At 39.9% G+C, this 15,242-nt stretch overlaps 1 protein-coding gene and 1 long non-coding RNA gene across 3 annotated transcripts; one reads left to right on the plus strand and one right to left on the minus strand.

The window, feature by feature from the left end:
• On the plus strand, positions 1–3,810 carry LOC136458987 (uncharacterized). Its single transcript, XR_010760115.1, has 5 exons — positions 1–69; positions 1,761–1,795; positions 2,250–2,335; positions 3,269–3,334; positions 3,566–3,810. It is a non-coding gene; the product is annotated as an uncharacterized lncRNA (long non-coding RNA).
• An 810-nt stretch (positions 3,811–4,620) lies between these two features.
• On the minus strand, positions 4,621–15,241 carry LOC136456549 (uncharacterized). 2 transcript variants are annotated; one of them, XR_010759446.1, is made up of 20 exons: positions 14,810–15,241; positions 13,076–13,150; positions 12,834–12,984; positions 12,227–12,295; positions 11,974–12,146; positions 11,190–11,327; positions 10,937–11,062; positions 10,660–10,758; positions 9,230–9,353; positions 9,036–9,099; positions 8,365–8,419; positions 8,158–8,282; positions 7,831–7,904; positions 6,868–6,917; positions 6,560–6,646; positions 6,428–6,478; positions 6,270–6,353; positions 5,919–5,969; positions 5,055–5,220; positions 4,621–4,965 (listed from the first exon to the last, which is right to left on the minus strand). XR_010759446.1 is itself a non-coding variant. In XM_066456453.1 (19 exons), the coding sequence occupies exons 1-19, from the start codon at positions 15,149–15,151 to the stop codon at positions 5,137–5,139; spliced, it is 2,022 nt and encodes a 673-aa protein (XP_066312550.1). In that variant the 5' UTR covers positions 15,152–15,241; the 3' UTR covers positions 4,621–5,136. The 2 variants fall into 2 exon arrangements, 1 of the variants encoding a protein (XP_066312550.1); XM_066456453.1 differs by having other exon boundaries at positions 4,621–5,220.
• Position 15,242: the final 1 nt, after the last annotated feature.

Genomic DNA, 15,242 nt, shown 5'->3' on the forward strand with positions numbered 1-15,242 from the left:
GAGGGTATTATTCAGATTGAAAATCCAAACTTAGTGAAAGCCAAGAATATAAAGGCCAAGGAAGTTGACGTAAGTTGCTGGCTACTGGTAGCATCTTTGTTTATTCTCTAATCTTAATATCACCATGCTTTTAGGAGGCAACTATGCTTCACAGTTTCCCAGTCTTTCCTTCCATATGTTGTCATAGCCATAATGGTATACAAATGCATTGTTGTTATTTTTTAATCTTGTATAATCAAGGAGGAACATCCCTTGGTATCTACTTGCCTATGAAATTCATTATCGTACAATGTGTTATGATGTTATCCTGCTGGATTTGACTCCCACAATTATTTTGCTATGTATAGCTAATTTCTATGCAGCACGGATACGGATATACGTATCAGTATCGGGTGGATATGGATATGCGGATACGATATTTATCTAAAAAACCGATGCACGGATACATTTTAGTATTTTTTTAAAATAAATAATAAGGCATATTAAAATTCTAAAAGCAGTAACACACAAGCAGGAACTTGAAATTGCCTTGCATTCTTGCCATTGTGTTGTTCTGTCCAGCATATCCAAAATTCTCAAATTCAAACTTGCAAAATCCAAATGAGAATCCAAGGCTTGGAGGAGATGAGTAATCACTGATCCAATTCCTTTCCCCTTTCAACTCCAGTTGCAGACGAGATTAATCTGACAGGCATTTCAATAATTAGTCCTACAGTAATTTTGACAGGGGAAGGCCGGGTGGGGGCGTGGTAGGGAGTTGCTACAAGAGAGGAGAGGAAGCAGGGAAGAAATCACCTCTAACTCGTGTTGGTCGGCTCACCAGCGATTTATCACCAGCGGGTGGTGAGCTCGTTGCAGCGCCGCGTGCGTGAGGCATCCACAAATGGGTGGTGTGCATCACCGCAGCTGATGCCTGCTCGAGCATGCGGCCAGTGCTCGATCTCATGGGCGGGGACGAGCGGACGGCTGGGTGAACAGGAAGTCGGGCGGGGTGGCGGCGTGCACGTTCATTGTTGGCTGCCTGGCTCGCCGCGGCGGGGTTACAGTGGACCTACTGGACTGGGCCGTATCCACAGAACACTTCAATACAAGCCTGAATTCTTTAAATGGTGGATATGTATCATTGCTCTCTTCCCTGAGGACTTCAAGTGTGGCTGAATTCGCTGATTATCCTCAGTGCTTGGATTCTTTGGAAACATTGTAACAACTATGTGTTTAATGGAGCTATTCCCAACATACAACTCGTGTTTAGAATATCCTTGAGGAGGCTCAACTTTGGTGCATTGCTGGCGCCAAGGGGCTAGCCCGATTGGTAGCAGACAGGTTGAAGGTTCGCTTAGCTGTCAAATTAGGTTGTGTTCTTTGAAGAAACGGGCACGATTGTAGCTCTCTAATCTGTGCATCTGGCGTGGGTATAGTGTGTGTGTTTTTGCGTGCGTTGTATTTTTAAGTTCTCTTCTTCTTAATGCAATAATACACAGCTCTCCTATGTATTCGAGGAAAAAATACACCTCAACACGTCTCCGACCACGTATCTGAAATTCTATTATTTATTTTTGCGCCAATACTCCATGGAGACAACTCCATGCTGTATCCCACACATATCTGTATCGGATACGTATCTGATACAGGATACGGGGGTGACCTGATGTATCCATGTAACTCAGGCAAATTGTTGTTAGCACTTTTGCTGCATTACTTAGTACTCTTTTATTTGAATCATCTTTTACCATATGCCCAACTAAGCATTCATTTTACAGCTTGGAAAGACAACTGAACTCTCAAGGCGCGAAAGGTGCACTTCCTTATTTGAGCTAAAAAAAATGTGCCATTGTCTTATTTTTCGACTGGCAATAAATTTGTGTTTTGATATTTGCAGTTCATTTTCCCTGTTATACCTATTTCTTCCTAATATCATTTGGCATGAGAAAAACTGCTTACTGAAGCCTGCGAGCAGCGCAGAAATAAAATATGCAATGGACAGCCTTTTGTTTTTGTGCCAAATCGCCACACACATGCAAATGATGTTGAATGATTATGAATTGCAAGAGATCACCTAACTAAGTTGTCTTGTTATGTTTATCTCACTACCTAGGCATTTGTTTGTCTTGGCGTAAACATATTCTTGATGTTAATGTTTCACCTATTACTGAAAAGGGGGCCATTGATGGGTGGTCGGGATGAGCTTACTATCTTAACGTGCTCTTATACATCGACTCTATTTACATATTATCATGTTCATTCTGTAGAGAGGAGCTTGAGAAACAAAAAGCTCATGAACGTTATATGAAGCTTCAGGAGCAAGGAAAAACAGAACAAGCACGGAAAGATTTGGGTGAGAACTCTGTTACACTTGCTGATACTCTACTGTTATGGCTTTGTATTTCTAAAATGCACAAGATCACAGCAACCTGTAGCCTCAGCCTGCTTCTGGAAGTATCATCACAGTTTCCATTTTGTTTTGTAAAAACATACATTACATTGAAGCGAGCCTGGTGCAAGCGGTAGAGTCTTACCGCCTGTGACCGGAAGGTCCCGGGTTCGAGTCGCGGTCTCCTCGCATTGCACAAGCGAGGGTAAGGCTTGCCATTGACACCCTTCTCCAGACCCCGCACAGAGCGGGAGCTCTCTGCACTGGGTACGCCCTTTTATACATTACATTGAAGGAGGTAGCCTTATACAGGGTACTAGTAAAAATAATCTGAATAAATATCAACATCCATCTGAAGCTCGCCATGACTAGCGTTTAACTTTTCACTTTTCACTTTTCACTTTTCACAATGCCTAATGTGCATTACATACAGGTAAAAGGATCCATGCTAAATTGCTAATGAAATAGACAACCACACGATGGTATTACCTTCTTATTTTTATAAGCACAGCCTTATTAGATCTTACTTCTATTCAAGTTTTAAGCATTCTAAGTCTACATTTTAAATTTGTCACGTTTCGGTAGTGGTTTTATGGTTATATGGAGACTTCCTTGCTGCATTCACTGCTGAATTTCCACCCAAATTTAACTTATGAATTAAAGTATTTCCTGCTTAGATGTTCTGCAATTGTGGAATTTCATGCACTAAACAATTTTGAAGCTAAGATGCACACCTGCCATTCACTCTTTTCCTGCTACTTCAAGCGCAGCTCTTGGGTGTTCATAGCTGATATAAATTGTCTAAATGCGTGCAATCTCATCAAATGTTGTTGTCAGTATTGAAACACTGCTCCTGAACTTCAAAGAGCCATAAACCTTATAATTTTCTGGATGCAGAACGTCTTGCTTTAATAAGACAGCAAAGGGCTGATGCTGCAAAGAAACGCGAAGAGGAGAAAGCTGGTACATCCCTTTCTTTATCTTGCTTCTTGCATGTTTCTGTTTGACCTATGGATATTTACGTTTAATAATTTCTCCAAAAAACATGTGGTAACTTTGTTTTGTACAATGCACTTTACATTGGCTCGTATCTCATTGCTTGAGCTCTTGGCATTCTCAGTCGGCATATAACGTATAGAAATTCATTTGTTTGTTGATTATGGCACGCACTGAATTTTATTTTGTTTACGGCAGCCAAGGAGCAGAGGAAGTCCGAAGCACGGAAGTAACGGCAATAATCATGGACCACGAGTCCACGAAGGCATGAAGGCATTGGATATTTATTTATAATGCATCAAGTTATCTTTTTATAAACCCAGTCTCTATTCTATATTTCCATAAAATATGCATTGACAGCAGTAACGTGGTCTTGTGGTCGTGGCTTCCTGTAAACTTGAGCTTGGGAAAATTGAAAAGTAGCAAGATCAGCTTGTGCGAAATTGGCTCTTCCTTTTTCCTGGCCGTAGATGCTGGTGAAAATGATCGGTGGTGGGACTGTTTAACTTACTGTACAAAATAATGGTGGGTAGTGGGACTGTTTGGATGTTAGCATGAGCTCCGACGTGGACGTGCTGCCCTACCCCAATAGATAACGGTTGATCCACCAACGCATGTTGCTGCTGCCCGGCGTCGACAACGAATGCTACATATTGCAATGTGTGAAAGAGCCAGTGTTTGGTACAAGGGCTAATCACTAGCTTAGCTAAAAATTAGCTCAAATTAGTTCTAGTACATTGAAACAAGAGGGCTAATAGGTGGCTAATTTATAGGCAAGTCTTTAACTAGTTAACCAACTAGCTACCCAACCGCTAATTTGGACTAATTTTTAGTCCAATTAACAACTAGCTCTAATTCATCGAAACAGCCTATAAGCCTGCAACACACCACACACCGCTTGGAGCAAGGAATTACAAGGACGCCAACGCTTGGAGCAAGGAATTACAAGGCCCAGAGCTAGAAATCAAAGCCAATTTGTTGGCGTCCTACCTGCCGCTCACCGCTCGGAGCAAAACTAACACAGCAGACAGCAGATGCGAGATTGCTCTCGCTTGCCAATCCATATCCATAAACCAAATTAAGCATGCGATGAATTTGTGCAAATCAAAAGACACATCGAACGCTTTTAAATGACAACCAAATTAACCCCATGAGTTTGTTCATTATGCTAAGTTACAGGATAAAGTACAAAACGGTTCGAACAGACCATCACTAACCAAAAAATAAAAAAAGAAAGAAAAGGGAAAAAAGTATGGACAATCGCAAATTCATCCTGTATTGGTCAATGCTGGTGTAACAACGCTACAGGTTACAAATTTATTCGTTCCCTTGCATTTCTCGCAACACATGCTCATAAAATTGTCAACAAAGAAGCCGGTTCAAACAAAATACCTAGGCTTGCCTTTCTTTCACTTTCACTTCTTTAACTTCCAAAGAATAATACACCCTTCAAAGGTATATCTATGGGTGTTTAAAAATTCACCGTTAAAGAGGCTATAAATATATGTAACCAGCTTACAGCGTGGATCCTACCGCCAGTACCTCCTATGATGAGCTTATTCTGTTAGTACCCAACCACACGAAACATCATTCCAATCCTGTGTGAACGTAAAACCTGGGTGAAACTGCCGGCAAAATGTGTTATCTGGTGAAGAACTCTGGTTGCTCTTCAACATTGAACACTAACCTATACATAAATGCTGTCTTTTGGATGATAACTTATACAGTAGTACTGGCAGTGCTTGATGTAAGTTGGTGTCTCTGGAGTTTTAATCCATGGGCTTGTTTTTCATCATCTTACGTTTAGTGGAATCCAAGTACTTCTTCCGAAGACGTACAACCTTGGGAGTAACCTGATGAGGCTCAAATGTCAATATAAAGAAGATTGGTACTAAATGCCAGTTGCTTCAGGAACAAAATTGTAAATCGAGTAATAAGAGAACTCCTTTCTTTAATAAAGATTAGGTGATTAGATTTCCTCTTTGGACTCACCTGCACTTTCAAGGAATCACCAAAACTAAACTAGCAAAATACTGCAGATGATACTTTTGTTAAAGAAACAAACCTACCTTCTATTAATTCCAAAATACATGAAAGAGCTTATTAAATATTTTCTTCGTTTTAGCACTGACTATTGTATACATGTATGTAATTGTAACACCGATTGATGTGCCTAGGGATACTCATTTCCACTATCTGATAAAGGTGACATCACACCCTATCTGGCTGCAAGAGATCATTTTGCATAGCCGCACAGAAATAATACTGCATTCTACCCTAGGCTGCAGGATCTCCATTTGGTTTAGAGATTTAGTGTGTCCAATATTGTCAATAAACCCCACAAAACCTTCCAGAAACTAACGTTACCGGGAGGATATCTGATTTCTGATCTATAGAGACCACCCAAGAGAGAAGAATTGGAACAAGACTTGGTGGTTGTAGAAGAATGAAATGCCCATGTACATTTGTTCCAGTCCTTACAAAATAGAATTAAAAGCTGAAATTTCTATAGGATTCTTTGTTTCAAGAATTAAGAACTTATGATACTTGCCTCAATAAGCTCATCTGCAGCAACATATCCAATTGCCTCTTCCAAACTCATCTGCATGGTTCAACAATTTCTTTTAAGATTTTGTGATAGCTAGAGGAATGTTAAACTTTTCACCAAACAAACAAATAAAAAAAAACAAGCCTCATTTTCCCTCTGCTCTCATCAGATCTCGAACCCCAATGTGTGAACATAATATCATATGGCAATAATAGGTTCTAGAATTTGCATGGCTGATCTAAGTCACAGTGGACAATTAACCAATTGATGAGGCGTTGCAGTATTGTGTTTCCTTTACAGAAAAGAAACACCATCTCTCATGATATCTCAGTAAAAGAGCGAAAAAGAACATACCAATCGAGGTGGAGACAAACGAACATTTTCATCCTTTCCCGGGGCTCGGATGTTTGTAAGTTCTTTAGTTCTCACAGGATTCACCTGCCAAAGGGACGTTGATTTCAAGTATGGAAAGAGAAAAAGAAATAGGCCGTGATTGTATTTAATCATCTTACCTCAAGATCACTGTCACGTGAGTGTTCACCAACTATCATGCCTTCATATGCCTTTCAAACAGGAGGACGAAAGAGGGGTTAGTACAACTCTTACCCAAGATAGTAGCTCACAATAAAATGTACTATAGTTACCTCCATTCCAGGAGATACAAAGAGGATCCCGCGAGCTTCTAAACTCATAAGGGCATGTGAAGTGATAAGTCCCTTACCAACAGATATCTATATATGAACATAGAGAAATTTGAGTCAGAGTTGAACAGCACAGTGACATTTAGTCTTGTTTTTATTCAACATTCAACAGGACCCCTTTTTGTTCAGTTGTGCAAAATTATTTGCTAAAGGAGTATCTCATTAGCTTTCTAATTCTTTGAACACATGTTTGGCAAACAAAGAGGACATGATAGAATAGAAAATTATGAAGTTGAAGAAAATGGCTCTACCAGAACTCCCTTTCTGACACTGCCAAGTGGACCTCTGTATTTAGCATATGCTGCAATCACAGGAAACCACACGTCAATTCGTCAAATAACCATCAAGTCTAGTTAGTCCTCAGCAATTAGTAAGATTCAATTGTTTTGAACACGCAGGAGAGCTGGGTCATTATATTAAAAAAAAGAAGGGGTAAAAGCCCTTACAAACCCACACACCCACACCATCCAGATTTTCATATGATAATGACCTGATTTGCTCATGCAAACAAATTAATGCGATATGACTCAGGTACACATTGCAGAAGGTACAAATGAATTTGAACTTGTTCGACTAATGGCCAAACAAAGCAGTCAATGTTGCTCAATGCTCATCTTATGTCACAACTAACATCATGTTACTGATTTACAACCTGCGCATATGTGTTGTACACATTGCTCGTGTAAACATAAGGGCAATTACCATCTAGCCATGATAAAAAGAGTGACATGATTCACAAATGCTTAAATCTAGCAAGCTATAGTTACATAAAAGTGTGTATCCAGTGTTGAAAGCTCCCACACATGGTGGGTGTCGGAAAGGGAATTTCTAAACAGCCCTACTTTTGTTTAATCTTGTGGAGAGACTCTACCACTTCACCACAAAGTTCCAGATAGGGTTAATTTGGATCCTCCCCATTTAATAGTTATGTTCAACTTATAAGATCATTTATCTTCATTCATCATTTCAGAGCTTACGTTTAATCTCTGACTTTTCAATGAGCATTAGAACATTAACTACACAAAAATAACATCTCTGCTAAGCGCTCACATATCATTAAAACCTACAGATGAGTAAATTGGCAAGCCAGTTCATTATTTGCCTCCATGTTCGGATGAAAGTAATTTCAAGTTCTAGCAATAGCATAGATCAGTTACAGACTTGAATGTGAGTTAGCACTGAATTGAATTATCAATAAAAATATAGCATCATACCCTGGAAAGCACGGTGCATAAATCCAGTTCCACGTGTAAAGCTGCTGAAAATTCCTTTGACACCCACCAAACCCCTGCATTCCACAATAGATCATTTGATACTACGATAACAGAACTGGTTTAATACTCCACAGAAGGAAAAAGAAACTCTGGAATCCCACACTGATTGGTTATTCAGTAAACCCTGCTGGGAACAGGCGGATAGGTATGCCGTAAGCATGAACAACTTAGGCTACAGCCTAAAGACAGTTATTCAGCAGATACCATACATGCTTTTCTAGGTTCTATGGTGTAACTAATCATTAGCACACAATACCAACAACTGACCTAGATGGACAGGTCATGAAGATTCGAGTTCTTCCAGTTGTCCCAGGAACCGGGCCCATGTCAACTACTTCACCCTTCCTGTGTGTAATGGTTTCCAAGACGAATCCCACATGCTCTTCATCCACCTACAATATCTCATTGGTATTCAGAATTAATATTAGAAGAAAACAAAGATAAATTAGGTGATTCAACCATAGTTTCTTATACCTCAACAGTCACTTCTTCAATAGGCTCCAACCTTTCACCACGCTCTGTTTTATACCTATTTCAAGGAAAAAAATGAATACGCTAGCTGCAAATTGCTGACACATGAAGTTCCATGCCATAAAAAGGAATTACTTTTTTTGACCGTAAATACAGCAGGGGAGGCCCCCGCTGTAAGAATTTTATTAAAAATAAGAAACAACTGAACAACTGTACAAACTAATAGAGGAAAACAAAAGAGACAACAGAAAAACTGTACAGAGCCTGAGAAGGGCGAGAAGGGGAACTCAAACTTAGCCAAAGAGGCTCAGCAAGGAAAGGAAAGCTGGTCTTTTTGAACCACAGAATCTAATATAGAAACCTAACATAGAAATAGATATCGAGCTACTCCAATTCGAAATGTAGGTTATTTTAGGATTCTAATCAAGTCAAACTTCTTTGATCTGATCCATCAATGCATGAAAAGTTAAATAAATTGATAACACATGGATGTCACTAGATTCATCATGGAAAATACTTTCATAATACATAACTCTATTTTAAATTAGATAGTATAACTTGAAAATAATTGTAAGTTGAAGTGTCATATTATAGACCATGCCAATGTCCTAAATGATCTATATCTGCAATCAGAGAGAATATAGTTTGCTATTACGTGAAAAATTGCAACTCACATCACTTTTGGAGGTGAAACCGAAAGCTCAAATCCCTCACGCCGCATGTTTTCGATTAATATTCCTGGAACATACACAGATCATCATTTTGTATTCTTGATTACACATTAAACAAAGTATGGGGAACTTCCAAAAGAGTTAACTTAAGTTCAGTTATACAGTAGAATAGGTGGGGTTTCATCAACAATCCAGACCTAACTGAAGCTCTCCTCTTCCTTGAACTTCATAAGATTCTGATAATGGTCCAGGGAGAACATTAATAGCCAAATTCGTTTCTGCCTCTGCCATCAGGCGGTTACCAATTTTTGCTCCAGTTAGCTGCAAAATTATAGAAAGTAAAGCCATATGAGCAGTTGTTTTTGTGTTCCTTTATAGCATGTTTGGTTCGTGTGATGACTCTATGGAATCATTGGAACCAGAAACTGAACCTCCCTGAGCTGTTTGGTTTGCAGCGCGAGCTGAACTCATGAGTCACGAAGACACTCTGCACAGTGCTCCCGCAAGCCAACAGCTAGGTGATTCTGCAGAATGGATCCATTCCGAGAAAATGACAGATGGACCCATTCTAGTTGCATGCTGGACTAACTCATGTCAGATAAAACTCAATCCATGAACCAAACACGCTGTTAGCAAATACAAATTTTATATTCCTAGCTTTAAAATGACATACTAGAATGTCATCCTATATATTTAATCAAGTTCAGTCCAGTCCAACTGTCCATGTTTAGTCGGTACTGAGCAACAAGTGAAGCTGGTTGATAATAGCTCTTATTGGATGTATGCCTTTAACCAAATGAGGCTGATCACTGGTGTTCCGTTTAGGAAAACAACAAGAAGCATCATTAAGTCTTGACTTAGTTATCAAATTAATGACTAATATGGACGGGATAGCACAAAGAACTGGCTAGTTTCCCTCCCTCTGGAGGCTCTGACTGCTTCTTTTGGGTTCTTGCTTGGTTTACAAAGCAGATGGCGTGCTCTTTATGTAGAGACTAGCACACCTGCTAACAGATTGATAAGGCTAACAGATGGATATGCACATCTAACAAACTAACTAGTTAACCACTAACGCGACTAACATAGTTCCTGGATGCAAGTTTCTGTTGGCTGGCCGGTGCACTTCTTCTACTGTGCATCATCCTGCTGCTCAAGGCCAAGGCCCACGTCCATAACAATGACAGAAACTACGTTCTGATTAGTAGTTTAAGTAAAGGGGTGGAGCAAATCTATATCTATATCTATATATCTTATATTTGCAAACCCCACTAGCATGTTTCTCTCTCCATGCAAGCTATCCACATCATGAACTTGATTTGTCAATCAAAATATATAAGGTACACTGATTGTTCTATAACAATTTTCAGGGGACTCAAGGTAATCATAAATCAAATATTAAATCACGGCTCATCTAGGTCTAGTTGATTTTTATAATTTTGTTCATGTGATAAACATAAGCTGAAATCTTATTTTATCTCATATATCATACTCTTGTTTTTACAAGTGTGCAAGCTCTTTAATCTTCTGTTCACAAAATCCAATGGAAGACTAAGGTTTGATCAGAAGAAAATAAAAATAATAATAACACCATTAAGTACGATGTAGAGGGAAGTTATTTGGTACTTACATGAGTACCATCCCGGCCAGCCAACGGTGAATCATTCACGCCAAATGTCATGGATATTGTGGGAGGATCCAACTCAATTGTAGGCAGAGCAGTCAATACCTAAAAATAGCAACCACTTTACATGTTTCCAAACTAAATAATTAAGTGTTATTGATGCTTGTACTTTTTATGGTTTGATCAAACCTTGTCCTAAAGGACATGTTTTTATGACCAGAGGTAGAAGTAAATTTGAGGCAATTGACAAGGTTAAGTGGCCAATCAAAGCATATAGTGCTACCTCTGAATTTGCCACAGTATGTCCAATTGCTGGAGCAGCCAATCCTGCCATTGAAATTATATCACCAGCCCCTGCAGCCTCTACTGTTACCATACTTGTGCCTTTCTTTTTCATGAGTTTGACAACCTACATTATTTAGTATAATTTGTATAAGTCGTTGAGGCTTTTCAGTAAGACAATATTAACACATAATGAAGGAAAAAATAATATTATCAGAATTTGAAAGGAAAAGGGGCACAATGTTCTGACAGACCTTTCCATCTTCAATCTTCTGAACTCCATCATCTGTACTGCGAAGACCATGGACTTTGTCACCAACACGGACAACTCCAGATCTTACTCTCCCAGTGAGTATTCGTCCTAGATAAAAATCACGTTCCATCATGGAAACCTGTGAAAGAAAAGTGAATTACTACCTTCAAAGTGAGATTTCATGTGTTCGACTGGGAGCATTCCTGCCTGGGACCAGGCTCTTGGTGTAGCAAGAACTTATCCTTCTGTTATTCTTTACTGATAATCTCATTCGTTTAAACAGAGAGCAATTCCTTAAACATATTGCGACTGGGTTCAGGATCAGTACTGGGACATGGTAGCCATAAATGAAGGTCAAGGGTTGATGAGGGCAGGTGTAGGATGCTAGCTTGGAACGTGGGCCATGAGCCATCCTAGGTGCCTCTTGACAGTACTTCCCTCGTCCCTTCCACCTACCCTAAATCCCGCCAGCCTCCTTTTGTTTATGATGTCCTCTCACCAGGTACCAACCCAAGCAGTAATAGAGATCACTGGTGAACAGTAAATGGGATGGCAAATCGGTACCATGGACTGTGGCATCGAAGCGAATATTGTAAGAATGAAAGGCCTGTTTATTCTTCTAGTTGCAAATCAAGTGGAACTCATACAAATAAAGACATCTCCTATGGCCAGTGATTCTACCATATGCATAACTAAGGATGGAATTAAAGAATGAAAAGAAATTGCAGACACAACCCTCATCTCAAACAAAATCAAGTTTTGGTGTTCTTCAAGTACATACTAACCAACATTTGGAATGGAGCCTCAAGATCAGCTTTTGGTGAAGGAACATGCTGTACAATGGAATCGAGCAATGAAGACATATTCTTTGCATTATCAGGGGGGCTCTTAGTGAAAGTTAAGGAAGCCCACCCTTCTTTAGCGGATGCATAAAGAACTGGGAAATCTAACTGTTCTTCTGCAAAAACCAAACAAAACAAGTTCACAAAAAGAAAAGAAAGAACTTTAAAGAAACCAAATTGAAGAGCAGGACTGGACCTGTAGCACCAAGGTTTGCAAAAAGATCAAAAACCAAGCTCTCTACTTCATTGCAGGTTTCTTCAGAAACTGTTGATGCAACATAAGAGAGTTAAACAATTGTGGATAGCATCATTTCATCTAATTAAAAGAAGTCTACATTGCATAAAGTTCAGCTTCCAAATTAAATTTGGCGAACAAACAAATATTTAGAAGTTTTGGTCAAAACTATTTCATCTTAATTTACTTATTTCTAGTGGCTCCTGATGGTGGTGGTGGTGGTGGGGGGTGGGGGGGATCTTAAAGCATCTACATTCTACTTGTTTTCCCCTTGCCTTATTTAAATCAACCTATCATTCAACCCATTTAACTTCAGATGTCATGTAGTCTGCATTTAGTCATATTACTGTAACAAATTAGATGTACATGCTCACCATAAGACTCTTTATCAGTTAGTTTACTCGAACAAACTAGTACAAATAATGGTGCAATGGCATTTCAGTTAAAATGATGAACACTAAAAATGGTTTCCCTGTAAAGAAAAATCGTTTCGTTGTGTCTTTAACCTGATCCATTGCAATCAGAAAATACTACTGAAATAACGTTAACGTCTGATAATGATGCAGACCTGAAGGCCTATCAACCTTGTTGAGGAGAAGAATTGGGCGCAAGCCATACTTCAAAGCCTTTGAAAGCACAAATTTAGTTTGTGCTAAAGGTCCCTCCCCAGCATCAACAACCAAGACAGCTCCTTCCACCATCCCAACAACTCGTTCAACCTGCAACAAATTTGGCAACGATCATATTGTACATCACATCAAAATCTACATTTTGGTCCAAATCATAGAAAATTATATGAGGACCACATACCTCACCACCAAAATCAGCGTGGCCAGGTGTATCGACCATGTTGAGTTCATTTTCCCTCCAAGAGACAGAAGTGACCTAAAAGTAGCCAACATCAGCAAGCAGTATTGCTAAAGGTTTCATATGGCATGCTCTATATGGAATACAGCAATACTTCACTATAGTGCAGGAACTTAGGAATAGGAAATAAGGGTAGGGTACGCTAATCAGAGTGCATTATGAGCACCTGATTTGCATGTGATTTGTCCAGCATGTTTATCAACCAGACTATGCAGATGTTAGTTCAAATCAATCTTGCATATGGTGAAAGAGTGCACATGTGGTGTAAACATCAAAACTAACTTGGCACGCGAGATATTACATAAGTTAGCTGGCATGCCAAACTTTTATCATTAGTGTTATCCTAAACGGTAAACAGTTGGTCACTTGCCGTTTAGCCATTATTCGGGCTAAACAGCCACTTAGACGGGCAAAACGGCCATTTAAATGGGATAAACGGTCGTATCATATCAACAGGTCAGATTAATGCTATATCTTACTAAACATACAAAGGGAATACAATGCTTTGTAGTTTGAAATTATTTTATTAACTTCAATTTAGTGAGAACTACTGGAACACAATTAATCCTTTTTTCCTAAGTTCTTGAGTAGATTCTTCATTTCTGATTTACTAGACACAAAATGGAAGTGCCGCATAATGGTTGTTAATCAAGCTCTTCAAGATCATGAAAGAATGTTCTGAGCCTACAGTCAGTAGCAAGTTAAGTATCATCCACATGCAAAGGAGCAGTTAGTAGATCCTATTCTATAATCTATATACAGCCTAATATCAGATAAATACCTGATTACTATTTTAATTATGAGACCCTTGTAATTGAAGTGCTGATAACATAACAGTTTCTGTGTCATTTCAGCTCTAAGCCTCTAACAAGCAGGGTAATTAAGACTAAATTTAGGTATACAAATTTATCATGATATGTTGTGTGCACATTAACAAGAGAAATCAGATGGCAAGTTAATCATTGCAGGAATAATGAATAAGAAATGATCTACACAAAATCTTCTATACACAGTGTAGTGGTTTCCAATAGCAACTTAACAATTCTTTATGCAGCACCGACACACCAACTTGTCACTCTTGATTCTAGAATGTGGATTGATGGCATATCGGATTTTATATTTGTTGCATGAAGACAAGTAGCCTAACATATAATAAATGATATACTTACTACAGATCATAGGAAAGTTCTAAACTTCTAATACAGTCCACTCACGCTACCGGACGGAAAAAAAAAGCGAGGATTAAGTGATCACTGCAAGGATGCATGAGTGCGGGTAATGTTGAATAAAGAGTATTGGGCCAAATGCTACTTTCGTTTCTCATAAGGTATTTGTAAATTGATACAAGTGAACCACATGAGTCATCAAGCACAGTATACACTTCAGAACAGTAGTTGAATCAGTCGTGACATGCTGACATCCATCCTCTGACCAATTAGAATTCAAACACAACGAAGTCAATTAAAGGTCGAAGTGTTACTCAGGACTCAGGAGTGCATGTCAAAATTATGGGACACAGAAATCAAAAATTGAGAATGGCCTCTGAGGCGGATTATGTTAAGATCATTGTTGTGATGCACGCAAGTTGCCCAACGAAATGGTAGTAGGATAAGAATCCCAGCTCCAGCCTCACTAACCACGCATGCAAGCACGGGCCCTGCGAGATGTGTTACCTACCTTGGAGGCAATGGTGATGCCGCGCTCGCGCTCAAGGCTGATGGAATCCATGGCGCGCTCGTGGGGGATATCGGCCCCGCACTGTCGCAGGAGCCGGTCCATGAGCGTCGTCTTCCCATGGTCGACGTGGGCTATCACCGCCACGTTGCGGATGCGGGACGGGTCCATGACGCCGCCGGGCGTGAAAGCAGCCGAGGCGGCGGTTGACGCCGCCGCAGAGGAGTAGAGGCGGCGTAGAAGGGAAGACCCCAGCGCCGACGGGGAGGAGGCATGGGAAAGAGAGTGGATATGTGCCTGGCTCGCCGATGAGCGGAGACCGCGGAGCAAAAGGCCTGCCGCCATCTCGTTCGCGGCGGCGGCGGCGACGGCAGCTGGGAAGGGTGGATCGTGATATTTTTGCGTTGTTGGGAGCGGCAAGCCCACGCGCGCAGCA

Source organism: Miscanthus floridulus, chromosome 6 (genome assembly GCF_019320115.1).
Source record: "Miscanthus floridulus cultivar M001 chromosome 6, ASM1932011v1, whole genome shotgun sequence".
In the NCBI taxonomy this organism is placed as follows: Eukaryota; Viridiplantae; Streptophyta; class Magnoliopsida; order Poales; family Poaceae; genus Miscanthus; species Miscanthus floridulus.

Bases quoted from the DNA above. Each gene is read 5' to 3' on its own strand.
- LOC136456549 (XM_066456453.1), bottom strand. From the start codon at position 15,151: ATGGCGGCAGGCCTTTTGCTCCGCGGTCTCCGCTCATCGGCGAGCCAG. The intron at 13,151-14,809 runs GTAGGTAACACA...GGCTACTTTTAG, and splicing joins GCATCACCATTGCCTCCAAG to GTCACTTCTGTCTCTTGGAG. The intron at 5,221-5,918 runs GCAAGTATCATA...GAGCCTCATCAG, and splicing joins CTGCAGATGAGCTTATTGAG to GTTACTCCCAAGGTTGTACG.